This window comes from Danio rerio, chromosome 9 (assembly GCF_052040795.2).
Source record: "Danio rerio strain M-AB ecotype USA chromosome 9, GRCz13ab, whole genome shotgun sequence".
Classification (NCBI taxonomy): domain Eukaryota; kingdom Metazoa; phylum Chordata; class Actinopteri; order Cypriniformes; family Danionidae; genus Danio; species Danio rerio.
Genome location: NC_141029.1, coordinates 57,105,001 through 57,120,000, shown reverse-complemented (window position 1 = coordinate 57,120,000; position 15,000 = coordinate 57,105,001). Strand labels below are relative to the sequence as shown.

Below are 15,000 nucleotides of genomic sequence, written 5' to 3'. Positions count from 1 at the left end.
ATTAGAAATGCATAAGGTAATCATAGTTTCAGCAAAAGAAAATCACATTAAGCACACACTGCAGGCCTCTTTTTTTCTGTGTTGTCATTTTCAAGTAGAAATATCTGAAGGTTGTTTAATCAAGTTATGTTTACTCCAGCAACACAATACATTAAGACTTCATTTTTTTAGATAACGCATCTTCAATTTTCCCAATCAGACCCACAGCTCACACTTTACAATCTATTAATATATTGACAAGCCAATAATGAACAATACATTTATTAGTGTTTATTCATATTTGTTAATCAATAATTAATAGATTAATTAATAATTAGTCATTAAAGGAGGAAATGTATGGAATAAAAACTTTGAATGATAAAATAAGAGATGTATAAATATGAGGATAGATCATTATATGATGGAATTTGGGGTGACACGGTGGCTATCACTGTGGCCTCACAGTAAAAAGGTCACTGGTTTGAGTCCCGACTGTGTTAGTTGGCATTTCTGTGTGGAGTTTGCATGTTCTCCCCGTGTTGGCATGGGTTTCCTCCGAGTGCTCCGGTTTCCTCCACAGTTCAAACACAAGCTATATTGTGGAATTGATGAACTAAATTGGCCATAGTGTATAAGTTTGTGTGTGAATGAGGGTGTTTCCCAGTACTGAATTGCAGCTGGAAGGGCATCCGCTGTGTAAAACATATGCTGGAATAGTTGGCGGTTCATTCCACTGTGGGGACCCCCTTATGAAAGAGACTAAGCCGAAGGAAAATGAATGAATGAATTTTGGGATTTGTACTTTTGCAATAATTTGTTCATTGTGGGAAAGTTAATATAATATACTTATTATACATTTATATTAAATAAGTTTGTTTATTCTGTACCTTTAAATTTAGCAGAAATTGCACTGGTCTGGAAATACTGGAATGAACAATACATACAGTATTTACTCATCTCTGCTATTGTAAATACAGTCATTCACTGTTAGTTTGTTAACTCGCAGTGCAGTAACTTATGTTATCAAGCATGAATTTGTATTTTAATGCATTAGTAAATGATGAAGTGTGATTGATAAATGCTGTACAAGTATTGTTCATTATTAGTTCGTGTAAGTAAATACATTAAAGGGGTAGTTCACACAAAATTGTAAATCTGCTCATTAACCAAGTTCTGATTAGGGTTTTATTCTGTTGAGCACAGAAGAAGATGTTTTGAAGTATGTCAGAAAGCTGTAACCATTGGCTTCCGCAGTCAAATGGATGAAATAAATAATATGGAGGTCAATCATTTTTTAAAATAATAATAATAATCAAAATCATGATGTGTTCGACAGAAAAAAAGAAACTCAAACAGGTTTGAAACAAGTGAAAGATGTGTAGATGATCTTTAATTTCAGTAGTATTTACTCTTCATCCATTTGACTATGGAAGCCAATGGTTACAGCTTTCTGACATTCTTCAAAACATCTCCTTTTGTGCTCAGCAGAATAAAACCCTAATCAGAACTTGAATTTAGCAGAAATTGTAGTGATTTATAAAGGATAGATATCTTTTTCTGCACAATAACTATAATTGTATATTTATTTTGTAAATAGTTTGCAGTGAGAACTGAAATAAAAGAATTGAACTGGAAAATGAAATGATGAAGCTTAATGATGTATGCATAAATGATCTATGATTAAGTAATGCTGCGCATGTATTGTTCATTATTAGTGTATGTTAGTAAATACATTAACGAATGGAATGTTATTATAAAGCGTGACCAACATATCAGAATGCACAGCTGTGCTTCTGTGTCTTTAGAAAAGTATCATCAGATATTTTATATGGAAAACAATCGCAGTGTTGCAGTGCATTTATTGCATTTCACTATTAGTCTACCATGCCAAGACGGAAAACACACACACACACACACACACACATACACACACAGCTCCCACTCAAATCACTGGTCACACTTTACAATAAGAGTGTAATAATTGATGCATTTACTAACATGAACAAACTATACACTTATTACAGTCTTCATTCATGTTTGTAAACAATAATGGAAATAAGGTCATTTGTTGTTAGTTCTTTTTAATGCATCCAGTTAACAAGGACAAGTTTGTATTTTAATGATGCAATAGTAAATGTTGAACTATGATTAATATAGATTATTACTTCATGTTAGTGAATACATTAAAGGGCCAGTTCACCCGAATCTGACAATGCTCCCATCATTTGTTTACTCACCCTTCAAAACCTGTTGGAGTTTCACAAAAGAAGTTATTTTGAAAAATGTTGTAAACCTGCAACCATTGACACCTGTGGTATTTTCGTTTCCTACAATTAAAGTCAATGGTTACAACAGTTTTCAAAATAACTTTTTTGTTCTGCAAAAAAATAAATAAAAAAAAATAAAAATAAAATAATAAAGTTTTGGACCCACTTGAGGAAAAGAAAATGAGTAAATTAGCATTTTCGGGTGAACTATCTCTTTAATTAAAGCACTTTTTACTTGTAAATATGCTATTTTACTGCTCTCTAATGTTTAAACAGGTCAGTTCTACCATTTTTTAATCCATTTGGGTGATCTCAAGATTTGGCAGGAACACTTTTAGCTTAGCTTAGCATAGATCATTGAATCGGATTAGACCGTTAGCATCTTTCTCTCTCTCAAAAAAAAAAAAAAAGATCAAAGAGGTTTGATTATTTCCTCTTTAAAGCACGTTTAATTTGGCCATTTCTTGCATGCTCCAATGCGATAAGTTGAATCTATGTAGCTAATCTCAGGGTCTGTCATGAACACGCTTGGCTTAGCTTAGCATACATCATTAAATCAGATTAGACCATTAGCGTCGCACTCAAAAAAATGATCAAAGAGGTTTGATAATTTTCCTATTTAAAGCTTCACTCGTCTGTTGTTTTACATCTTGTAATGAAAGTTGTTATTTTCTAGGCTGATAGATCTAGGAACTGTACTTTTATTTTGCCGTAATAATAAAGGAGTTATAGTCGTACCGTTGCATTGATACAGCACTGTTGCTTAGTTATCAAGCTGGAACTATTTTCAGGCATTGTGTAAGATCACTGCACTGCTGCAGCCATGGAAACTCTTAATTATTATTATTTTTGAGCAAGATGCTAATGGTCTAATCTGATTCAATGATCTATGCTAAGCTAGGCTAAAAATCCTCCCGCCATACCCAAAAATAAGCTGAATAGATTAGAAAATGATAAAACTATTCTGTTCATCTGTAGGAAAGCTGTAAAATTTGCATATTTCTTAAATAATAATAACAAAAATGTGGAGTGTTACTTTAACATTAACTTATAACACCTTATTGTAAAGTGTGACCAAATCATAACATACTGTAGACACACACATATAAAAGCCATGTGAATTCAGATCCAGAGCATCCATCACCCAGTGTTCACTAGTAAGTGCATGTGGAAATAGCTATTTAGATCCATTAATGGCACTATATTAACAGTGTCGCAACATTAGTCGCATATTTTGCACTGATCTGGAAATACGGGAATGAACAATACATTTACTACAGTATTTACTCATCTCTGCTATTGTAAATACAGTCATTCACTGTTAGTTTGTTAACTCGCAGTGCAGTAACTTATGTTATCAAGCATGAATTTGTATTTTAATGCATTAGTAAATGATGAAGTGTGATTGATAAATGCTGTACAAGTATTGTTCATTATTAGTTCTTGTAAGTAAATACATTAAAGGGGCGGTTCACACAAAATTGTAAATCTGCTCATTAACCAAGTTCTGATTAGGGTTTTATTCTGTTGAGCACAGAAGATGTTTTGAAGTATGTCAGAAAGCTGTAACCATTGGCTTCTGTAGTCAAATGGATAAAATAAATAATATGGAGGTCAATCATTTTTTAAAATAATAATAATAATCAAAATCATGATGTGTTCGACAGAAAAAAAGAAACTCAAACAGGTTTAAAACAAGTGAAAGTTGAGTAAATGATCTTCAATTTCAGTAGTATTTACTCTTCATCCATTTGACTATGGAAGCCAATGGTTACAGCTTTCTGACATTCTTCAAAACATCTCCTTTTGTGCTCAGCAGAATAAAACCCTAATCAGAACTTGATTAATGAGCAGATTTACATTTGTGTGAACTATCCCTATTAAGTAATGACATGTTATTGTAAAGTGTGATCATATCCGCTAATATTATACTGTAGACACACATACAAAACCCGTCTGAATTGCTGTAAGGTCAATTACAGAGCATAAATCACCCAGTGTTTACTAGTAAGTGCATGTTTAAATAACTCACTTAAAGGGATAGTTCACCCAAAAATGAAAATTCTGTCATCATTTACTCATCCTACACGTTCCAAACCTTTTAGGGTTTCTTTTTTCAGTTGAACACAGAAAGAAGATATTTTGAAAAATGTAGGAAGCCAATAACTTTTGACTTCCATTGTATTTATTTTTCCTTCAATGGAGGTCAATGGTTACAGCTTTCTAACATTCTGCAAAATATATTTTATGTTAGAAAGTAACTATTGAGTTCAACAGTCATAAAATAAATACAATGGAAGCCAATAGTTACCAGATTTCTAGATTTTCAAAATAATAACAAAATTGAGATATTGTTCCAACTCAGGGAGTCAGTGGTTACAGCTTTCTAACATTTTTCAATTTTTTTATTGATTTTTATTTATTTTTTGTTAGAAAGCTGTAACCATTGACTTCCATAGTCATACAATAAATACTATGGAAATCAATGGTTACCGGTTTCAAAGTGACATTATATATATAGTAAAAAACCCATTAACCATTGACTTCCATAGTATTTATTTTATAAGAGGCAATAGTTACAGCTTTCTAACATTCTTCAAAATATCTTTTACGTTAGAAAGCTCTACTTATTGACTTTCATAGTCATAAAATAAATACAATGGATGTCAATGGTTACCAGTTTCAAACATTTTTCTAAATAATATTAATATAAATGATATTAGATGTTTTGGGGCAAAAGATGTTAAAAACCTGTAACCATTGACTACCATAGTATTTATTTTTTCGAACTACGAAAGCCAATAGTTACAGCTTTCTAACATTCTTCAAAATATCTTTTATGTTAGAAAGCTCTAACCATTGACTTCTATAGTCATAAAATAAAATAAGTACAATAAAAGTCAATGGTTACCGGTTTCAAACATTTTTTTAAATAATAATATAAGTACGATATATATATATATATATATATATATATATATATATATTTTTTTTTTTTTTTTTTTTTTTTTTTTTTTAAAGAAGGAAACCAGTAACCATTGACTTCCATAATACAAATTTGTCCGACTTTGCAAGCCAATGGTTACACCTTTCTAACAAATTTTCACAAATTTTTATGAAAAAAAAAACCCCATTGACTTCTATAGTATTCATTTTTCTGACTACAGAAGCCAATGCGTATAGCTTTCTAACATTTTTCTAAATATCTTTTATGTTAGAAAGCTGTAACCATTGACTTCTATAAATATAAAATAAATGCAATGGAAGCCAATGGTTGCCAAAAAATAGGAAAACTGTAACCTTTGATTTCCAATGTATTTACTTTTCTGACTATGAAAGTCTTTGATTACAGCTTTTAAACATTCTTCTAAATATCTTTTATGTTAGAAACCTGTAACCATTGACTTCTATAGCATTTATTTTTCAGACTACAGAAGCCAAAGCTTACAGCGTTCTAACATTCTTCAAAATATACTTTATGTTAAAAAAGCCTGTAACAATTGACTTCCATAGAATTTATTTTTCCAACTACGAAAGCCAACAGTTACAACATTCTTCAAAACATCTTCTTTAGTGTTCAACAGAACAAAGAAACTCACAAAACCACATTTGAGGGCAAAAATGAACAAGTGAGTAGACTTTAATATCTCAGTGTGTGAACTATCCCATTCAAATAGCTAGTTGCCTCTCCTCCATTAACAGCACTGTGTAGCGCTGCGCGGTTTCCTGTGCAGATTCACAGTGTCTGTAGGAATCAGATGCTCGTGTCTGTCCTCCAGAGACAGCACTCTTCTCACCGCCTCCTCGAACGCAACCGCGACATTAGTGGCATCTTTTGCACTGGTCTCGAAATATGGGTATCCACCGCTCTCCATGCACCACTCCTGCGCTTCTTCACTGCTCACCTGACGCTCCGAAACGTCCAGTTTATTTCCCAGAACCACAAACGGGAAGCTTTCGGGCTCCTTGACGTCGGCGTAATAAATGAACTCTTTTTTCCAGTTGACCAGGTTGTGGAAGCTCTGGCTGTCATCCACACTGAAGGTCAGCAGGCAGCAGTCGGAGCCGCGGTAGAAAGGCGTGCGGAGGCTACGGAAGCGCTCCTGACCGGCTGTATCCCAGATCTGCAGGGTCACAGTACGGCCGTCCACCTATGCAGAAAAAAGGCAACATTTGAGATGCTTTACAAATACACTGGTTGACTTATTACAGCAGGGGTCACCTGGAGGGTCCCTGCAGGGTTTAGCTCCAACTTGCCGCAACACATCTGCCTGGATGTTTCAAGTATACCTAGTAAGACCTTGATTAGCTTGTTCAGGTGTGTTTGATTAGGGTTGGAGCTAAATTCTGCTGGACACCGGCCCTCCAGGAACAAGTTTGGCGACTACTGTATTACAGAATTTACTTTACAAATTCCAAACCTTTAAAGGTTTCTTTATTCAGTTGAATGCAAACAGAAGATATTGTAAAAAATGTAGGAAACCAGCAACCGCTGACTGACTTGCACAGTGTTTACTTTTCTGACTATGAAAGTCAATGGTTATTATTCTTCAGAATATCTTCTGTGTTAGAAAGCTCTAACCATTGACCTCCATATTCATGAAATAAATACATTTGAAGTTAATGGTTACCAGATTCCAACATTTTTCTAAATTATATAATAGTGATATTCTAGGGTCTGTTTTTCGTACCTCGCTTAAATGATCTAAGATGATTTGGCAGATCCGGGATCTTTTAATCTTGATAACTGATCTCTGGCTAATTTTCAAACAAGTTTGCGAATCAGATTAGAATGTCTGGATGAACTGATCTGAGATCGCTGCATGCGTGGAGAAGGACTGATCTATCGATCCTCCAAATCATGATCAGCAATGCAACGATTGGCTGATGGCACAGCAGCGTGATGACATCATCTGATTAATATTCAATTATCCATGTGAGCAAAATTACATCAAATTAGCAGTAAACGGCTTGTTAAATATGACCCGCAATAACCTTCCACATTTGCTGTGAGCTGCAGGCTTTACACTTTCATGTGTCAAGAGTATTCATCATGTATTTCAATGCATATCAGTGTATTTAGTTCTACATTTAGAGAAGATTTTCTTTATTATAGTAGCTGTTTTTTTAATCGGTGTAAAGAATAACTGGATGTTTACGAAAGCATTTTGATATTGGTAAAGGCGTCTGCAACTTTTGTGAAGCATCAAATCACTGGCATATTAACTATCAAAACATGTTTATGACTGCATTAATGTATTATTGCTTTAAAAAGAAGTCACATATTGTGCATTTCTATTATACACAATTTGTACTAAGCGATCTAAAAAGTTCATTTAAATAAGTTTTCTCTGTGCACCACCAGGTGGCAGTCTTTGTACTTTCATTTCGAGGGTGCAGCTTGCATTCGTTTTATTAATATGTATAACTTTATTAATTTTATTAATAACTATAACTTTATATATATATATATATATATATATATATATATATATATATATATATATATATATATATATATATATATATATATATATATAGTTAAAAAATATTTACTATTTTCCCAAGTGTATATAACTACTAGTGTAAAATATCAGAATTCAGCACATGCTTTCTCTATTATCTTTGCTTGAACTGAGCCGATATAATCCTGTTTATAAGATATGAACCTGCTTCCGATCAGGGTTGAGCTACGACAGGGTTGCTAAGACAACAACTCTCGGATCAGCTTTGAAGAATTAAACAATCCTGGATCATGTCAAATCGTCAATATCCAAATCCAGCTAACTGAGTAATCCACGTACGAAGAACAGACCCCAGGTCTAGGCACAAAGTCTAAGTGTCATACACCTGGCACAACAAGAAGCAAGATGCGTTTTGTTGGGGAATTCATTGTGTCTTGATGAATTTCTGAAGAATGTATTACTCTCATTTATATGCTTATCTGAGTGATTTCAGTATTATTATTATCTATTGTATTATTACCCATACCTGCGGCATTATTATCAGGTATGTGTGCTTTGGTAAATGTAAAAGTCATTCTGTGTAAATGCAGCCAGAGATGAGAAGATAAATTAGAAAAGCAGCATTAATGTCACAATGAGGGTAGATTTATGGATGCAAGGCCATAAGGACATCTGCGTTCTGTTCTGTAACTCATGATAAGGCACACCTGCACGTGCACCCACACTCATTTGTAATGACATCTAAAAAATATGAGTACCCATGAACTTCAGCTGAACGTACAGTTGACAGCTCAGTGGACAGTGAACAAGATATATTGTTGAGCATTGTTTTTGGCGGAGTCAACACAGGAAGGAAAGACCTTAACTGGACATGGGTAAGACACCTGAAAGACACTGAGATTCTATTAGTGGCGGGCACCTAAGAGATTTAAGATCTCATTAGCGGAGAAGCTGATGGAGGTGTGTAATTTGTAAATTTGGGTGGAGTATTAAGACACAGAAGTGTATTTAAACTGTGTGCAAGCCTATGTTCAGCAGACACTCGTATGACCTGTCTCGGTTGTTACTGATGCTGTAACAATAAACTGCTTTGCCTAAAGACTTCGCAGATCTCAGACTTTGAGAAATTTGACTTAAGACTTTTGCAGACCAGAATCTTTTTTCTGCAACAGTTTCCACGACATGTTACTATTTTCCGACCAACACAACCTTAATTTTGCCGTTTTTTTTGCCACGTTGTGTAAACTGCAAATCCATTTGCGCCACTTTGTGGACTCTTGGGTGTTTCAGTCTAGAAAAGAGGTGTGTGAAGGCGCATTGCTGGAGTGTTGCTATTTTGAGGAACTAAAATAGACTGTATAATAGACCAGCTAAAAACAGGTCTAAAGTCATGCACGCTTAGTTATGAACCGCGCTTACACACTCCTTTAAACACGCAGGATGTACAGCAATACACTAATATCTTTACAGATAGAAAACCCCAGTTTCCAAAACCCCACAGCTGGAAAAATCTAAACTTGTGTTTATTAAAGCAAATATAACTCTGCAGATAATAATAATCACATTATACAGATGCAGATCATCATGAATGAACAGAAGAAGCCCTGCGAGGTGAAGAAGGCATGGAGGCAGTGCTGTTTATATTGATGTAGAAAATAATCATGTTTGTAATATTTTAATCCTTTAATTGTTTTCATCTGTAAAGACATTTGTGTGTTGCTGTGTGTATTCAGCAGTGTGTAAGTGTTTGGATCTGCATAGGTGCATAACTAACGCGCTCTGCTGGACTTTAGAGCAGCTTTTAGTTGGTCAATGGTGCTGTTGGTCTATTTCAGTTCCTCAAAATAGCAACGCTCCAACAAATGCGCCTAAATACACCTCCTTAACACGCACGCACGTACACACACACACACACCACACCACAGAGGGGCACAAATGGATTTGCCATTTAAACAACGTGGCGCAAAACATGAAAATTACAGTTGCGAGGGTCTGAGAAGAGCAACAAATCGCGTCAAATACGTCTTGTGTCTTATTGCGTTGGGTGTATGATTGGGTACTTTATATAAAAAAAAAAACAAGTAGGAAACCAGCAACCATTGGTGGTATTTTCGTAGTATTTGTTTTTCCGACTATGTAAGTCAATGGTTACAGGTTTCTAACAATCTATCCCACTTATGGGACAGTTCACCCAAAAAAAGAAATATTCTGTCATCATTTACTCCTCGTCCCTTACTTGTTCCAAACCTTTAAGGGTTTCTTTATCCAGTTGAATGCAAAAAGAAGATATTTTGAAAAATGTAGGAAACCTGTAACCATTGACTTCCATTATATTTTAGTTCATAATAAATATGTTAGACCAGGGGTGTCCAAGCTCGGTCCTGGAGGGCCGGTGTCCTGCAAAGTTTAGTTCCAAAACCAATCAGACACACCTAGGCTATCTAATCAAGCTCTTACTAGGCTTTCTGGAAACATATGAGCAGGTGTGTTAAGGCAAGTTGGAGCTAAAATCTGCAGGACACCGGCCCTCCAGGACCGAGTTTGGACACCCCTGTGTTAGACAATAAAAAAAGTCTTTTTTTTTTTTTTTTTTTTTTTGCATGTATTATCTACTGAACCCTTTTAACATGTGCGCGTTTCTCAGCAGCAGAGGTCATCATAGTTGGTAAACTCAGAGCACAATGCATGCAAGTAAATGATTAGTTGCCCTCTCCCAATCCTATTTGATGAAATATTAAAAGAAAAACTCTAAGATGGTGTTATCAAGACTTTCGGAAAAAGCAAAGAAATAGTGTGAGACTGACAATGGCAGCCAGATAAGAGAATAACGTCAGATTTACTGTCCTGCCCCCATACACAGTGCATTACACACACCTGTACATTTGTTTTGTGTGTGTGTTTGTGTGTGTGTGTGTGTGTGTGTGTGTGTGTGTGTGTGTGTGTGTGTGTGTGTGTGTGTGTGTGTGTGTGTGATCTCAGGCTTCTATTTTAGAAGTAAATCTTTTCTTTTAAAGCTAAAAAGAAGCTTGTTGCTGCAACTTCTATGTCTGTATTAGATTATGAAGATGTTATTTACAGTTGAAGTCAGAATTATTCGCCCTCCTTTGAATTTTCTTTTTCTTTTTCAAATATTTCCCAAATGCTGTTGAACAAATCATGGAATTTCTCACAGTATTTCCTATAATATTTTTTCTTCTGGAGAAAGTCTTATTTGTTTCATTTCGGCTGGAATAAAAGCAGTTTTTAATAGCTTTAAAGGTCAATATTATTAGCCCTCTTAAGCAATATTAGTTTTGGATTGTCTACAGAACAAACCATTGTTATACAATGACTTGCCTAATTACCCTAACTTTACCCTAATTACCCTAGTGAAGCCTTTAAATGTGATTTTAAGCTGAATACTAGTGTCGTGAAGAATATCTAGTCTAATATTATGTGCTGTCATCATGACAAAGATAAAATAAATCAGTTATTAGAGATGAGTAATTAACACTATTATGATTAGAAATGTTGAAAAAAATCTGCTCTCCGTTAAACAGAAATTGGGGAAAAATATACAGGGGGGGGGCGAATAATTCTGACTTCAACTGTATTTACAGTAGAAAATGTACCTCCAAGTCTTTATTGAGGAACTCCACACCGATGGTGTGGAAGAGATGAGCATCAAACTTGTTGGTGACATATCGGTTCATGAGCGAGCTTTTGCCCACGCCGCCATCACCCAGCAGAATCACTTTCAGGAGAGATGATTTAGATGACATGGTTGTAATCCTCGTCCTGTGAACTGAATATGAGAGACATGTTTAAAGGGCACCTATTAAACTCACTTTTATAAGGTGTGTAAACCCAGTTATGTGTCAGCAGTGTGAATATCTCCAGCCTCTAATGATAAACATGAATTAATTGTGTTTGTTATAACCAGGCTTGATGAATGAAACACTTTGATTGACATTTTCCCTTTGTACGCGTCATCATCTGAGGGGGAAAGCTCCGCCCACTAGTGCCCATCTCTCCCTCATTAGCATAAGCAGCAGCCCTGAGTGAGAAGCAGCCGTCTGTCCATTAGCCATTAGAGTGTTTGAGCTGCTGAAGATAATGTCAGCATAGACTCAGAGGATTATAGATGTGGAGTTTTAGATGAAAAACGACAGTTCAGAGTCTTCATAGACCGACAGAGGCATGAAGCACACACTGACCAATGACAACCTGCAGACCTGACCAGCACCGACAACACTAAAGCTGTTTTACATCTGCTGCTATGGTAATGCACAGGCGCTTGTAGCTCCGCCTTCTTTTAAAAAGAGCACAATCTCATTTGATTTTAAAGCGAAAGTCTAGAGCAGGGGTGTCCAAACTCGGTCCTGGAGGGCCGGTGTCCAGCATAGTTTAGCTCCAACTTCCTGCAACACACCTGCCTGAATGTTTTTTTGTTTACCTAGATAGAGCTTAGTTAGCTGGTTCAGATTTGTTTAATTGGGGTTGGAACTAAAATATGCAGGACACCATCCCTCCAGGACCGACTTTGGACACCCCTGGTCTAGAGGTCTGCGTGGGACTGATTTTTTTAGTCCCGCTCCCGCTAGGTTTTATTCCGCACCTAACCGCTCTAGCTGTACACGGCTTTCTGACCTACCGAGTGCATCTGAGTTACAGAGAAATGCAGAGTTTTTTTTTCTCTTATACGACATGCGGTATCAAACATTCCACCGTCATTAAACACAATCACTCTCTTTCTCCCCTGCGTCTGTGTTTGTTTTGCCTCAGTGAAAATCAGCGCGTGCCCAAATGGAAACTCCCATTTTTATTCAAATCCTTCCCCTTTTCCCTCTCCCGACATGTCCACCTTAACACAGCCAGACACACCCACTTTCCTGACTTTGTCCAAACTAGAGGAGTGAAAACATCCTGCTGATACGGGGGTTTCATGGCCCTTTAAAGGAATAGTTTGCTCATAATAACAATAATAATAATAATATTAAAAAAACAATGCAATTACACAATAATAATAGAAGCGATAATAATGTATACAAATCGAGCACAAATTCAGTATATCTGGACTTTCAGTTTATCAAAGAATCCTGAAAAACAGTCACTTATTTTACAATAAAAATAAATAAATTAAAAAACTGTTTAATAGCAATAATAATAACAGAAACAATGTTATCCAAGACAAATTCATCATACTGCCGAGCGTACATTAGCCAGTGTTGGGCAAGCTACTTAAAAAATGTAGTGAGCTAAGCTATTAGCTACTCTACTCAAAATGTAGCTTAACTACACTAAAAGCTAGCCCCTGGGAAATGTAGCAAGCTAAGCTAAAAGCTACAAGGCAAAAGTAGCTTAGCTACATCCAAGCTATTTTTGCATTTTTTATTTTTAAATTGAAGCAACTTAAATCCAAGTCAATCATTGATCTTAGTGATCAATAAAATAACCAATGAAACATATGAGGCAGAATAGTTCAGTTCAGTTATTTACTGTAAACAGTATGCTGTACTAAACAGAAACACATTATAGTATAACAGCTAAAACAAAAAACTCCAATAAAACCAGGTGTTACACATTTAAAATAAATACTATAATAAAGGGATTTTTTTTGGAATAATATACAAGTTATTGCATCTTAACATGTACTTCTCGAGGTATGGTCACGAGGAATACTGCTTCAGAAATATCTCCTCTCCCTCAGTCATCTTTCCATCAAGCAAGTTTCAGTTGGCAACATCGCCAACCAGAGGTGGCAGTAATGCACCAAAAAGTTTGTTGTCGAACACCGTAAAACAGGAAGAAGAATTCCTCATTCTAGCCATCATATGGGCTGCGTCCGAAACCGCCTACTACTCAGTAGGTACTGCATTTGAATTTAAACGTACTACTCGGCAGTTAGAAAAGTACGTTCTATACAGTATGAACGTGAAAAGTATGAATGTAATTCGGGCGTACTACATCCGCTATTTTATCATGGTCACGTGACCTACCTGCGTCAATTGCGTCGCTTTACTCCTATTCATGAATTCGCTCGCGGGGCATCATGGGATAGCGCAGCATGCATGGGATGAGCACTCTAGAATCTCGCCGGAAGTAGTAAGTCATCCGGGTACTTCTCGCATACAGATTTTCGAATTCTATGAATTCGGACATACTACTCGGCTTGCATACTGATTTTAGCGTACTATATAGTATGGAAGTCTGCGGTTTCGGACGCAGCCATGAATTTACTTTCATCGGCTACACACCGGCCTCACAGCTCCGTAAAAGTCGGTGCCGTCACTTTTTGATCTGTGATCTGCAAATGTAGCTTGTGTGGACGCTACTGCGCTACTTGATTAATAAAATAGCTTTGCTACTGAAAAGCTATTTGATTTAGAAAGTAGCGATGCTACCGCCAAGCTACTAAGAAATGTAGTGAAGCTAGTAGCATCACTACTTGTAGCAACGCTACTGCCCAACCATAGATATATACACTAGATGTCGCCTGGCCTATTGTTGTCTATTGCAGTGGTTCTCAAAGTGGGGGTCGGGACCCCCCGAGGGGTCGCGGGGCAATGAAGGGGGGTCGCCTGGTGATTTCCAAAAATCTATTTATTTTTAATAAACCATAAGAATTAACATATTTTATTCATAACTATACTGAAAATAAAAATAGTCGTTTATAGTTACTATATACTATATAGTTACTATAGTAGCTTATAGTTACTAGTTCTATTGGATTGCGACCCCACGGGTAATTACATTATATTAAAGGCAGCAATAGCGTCAGATGCATTTTGATTTTATAACATCAGGTTATACTTTCTGGCACATTTAAAGCACTGACACAAATTTAATTGGTGTGTCTGCGTCATTGCATGCAAGGTTTCTGTATTTATAACCACCTCAGAGGATATTGGGGGTCGCGAGTCACTGGCATTGTTATTTTGGGGGTCGCGGGCTAAAAAGTTTGGGAACCCCTGGTCTATTGGACGGAATGCGTCAATACCGCCGCCATCTTGCTACAGGGTAGCGCTCCTTTGAAATGAATGCAGGACCAAGGTACAGTGGAGGACTGTGGCCATCCAAAGCCAGAGATATACACATATACACATATATCTATGATCGGGAGTTTTCCTGGATGTTAGTATGTAAATTTTTTTTTTTTGTAATTACTAAATTATAATTTTACATCCCTTTTCTACATTGATGGATCAGTGACCGCACGGGCATTCCTGACAAAAAGCTTGTGTTTGTGTTAACAGAAATGTACTATTCACCCTCCCTGTTAAATTTGATCTAATCATGTCCTGAAACAC

General features: G+C 36.1%; 1 protein-coding gene across 1 annotated transcript in view; it reads right to left on the bottom strand.

The window, feature by feature from the left end:
- Nucleotides 1-5,868: 5,868 nt before the first annotated feature.
- The window catches only part of rab9a (RAB9A, member RAS oncogene family), a 15,160-nt gene continuing 6,028 nt past the window's right edge, over nt 5,869-15,000 (bottom strand). The window contains 2 exon segments of the mRNA NM_001242974.1: nt 5,869-6,397; nt 11,323-11,495. Of these exon segments, the coding sequence (NP_001229903.1) occupies nt 5,942-6,397; nt 11,323-11,472 (606 nt within the window). The 5' untranslated portion in view covers nt 11,473-11,495 and the 3' untranslated portion in view covers nt 5,869-5,941.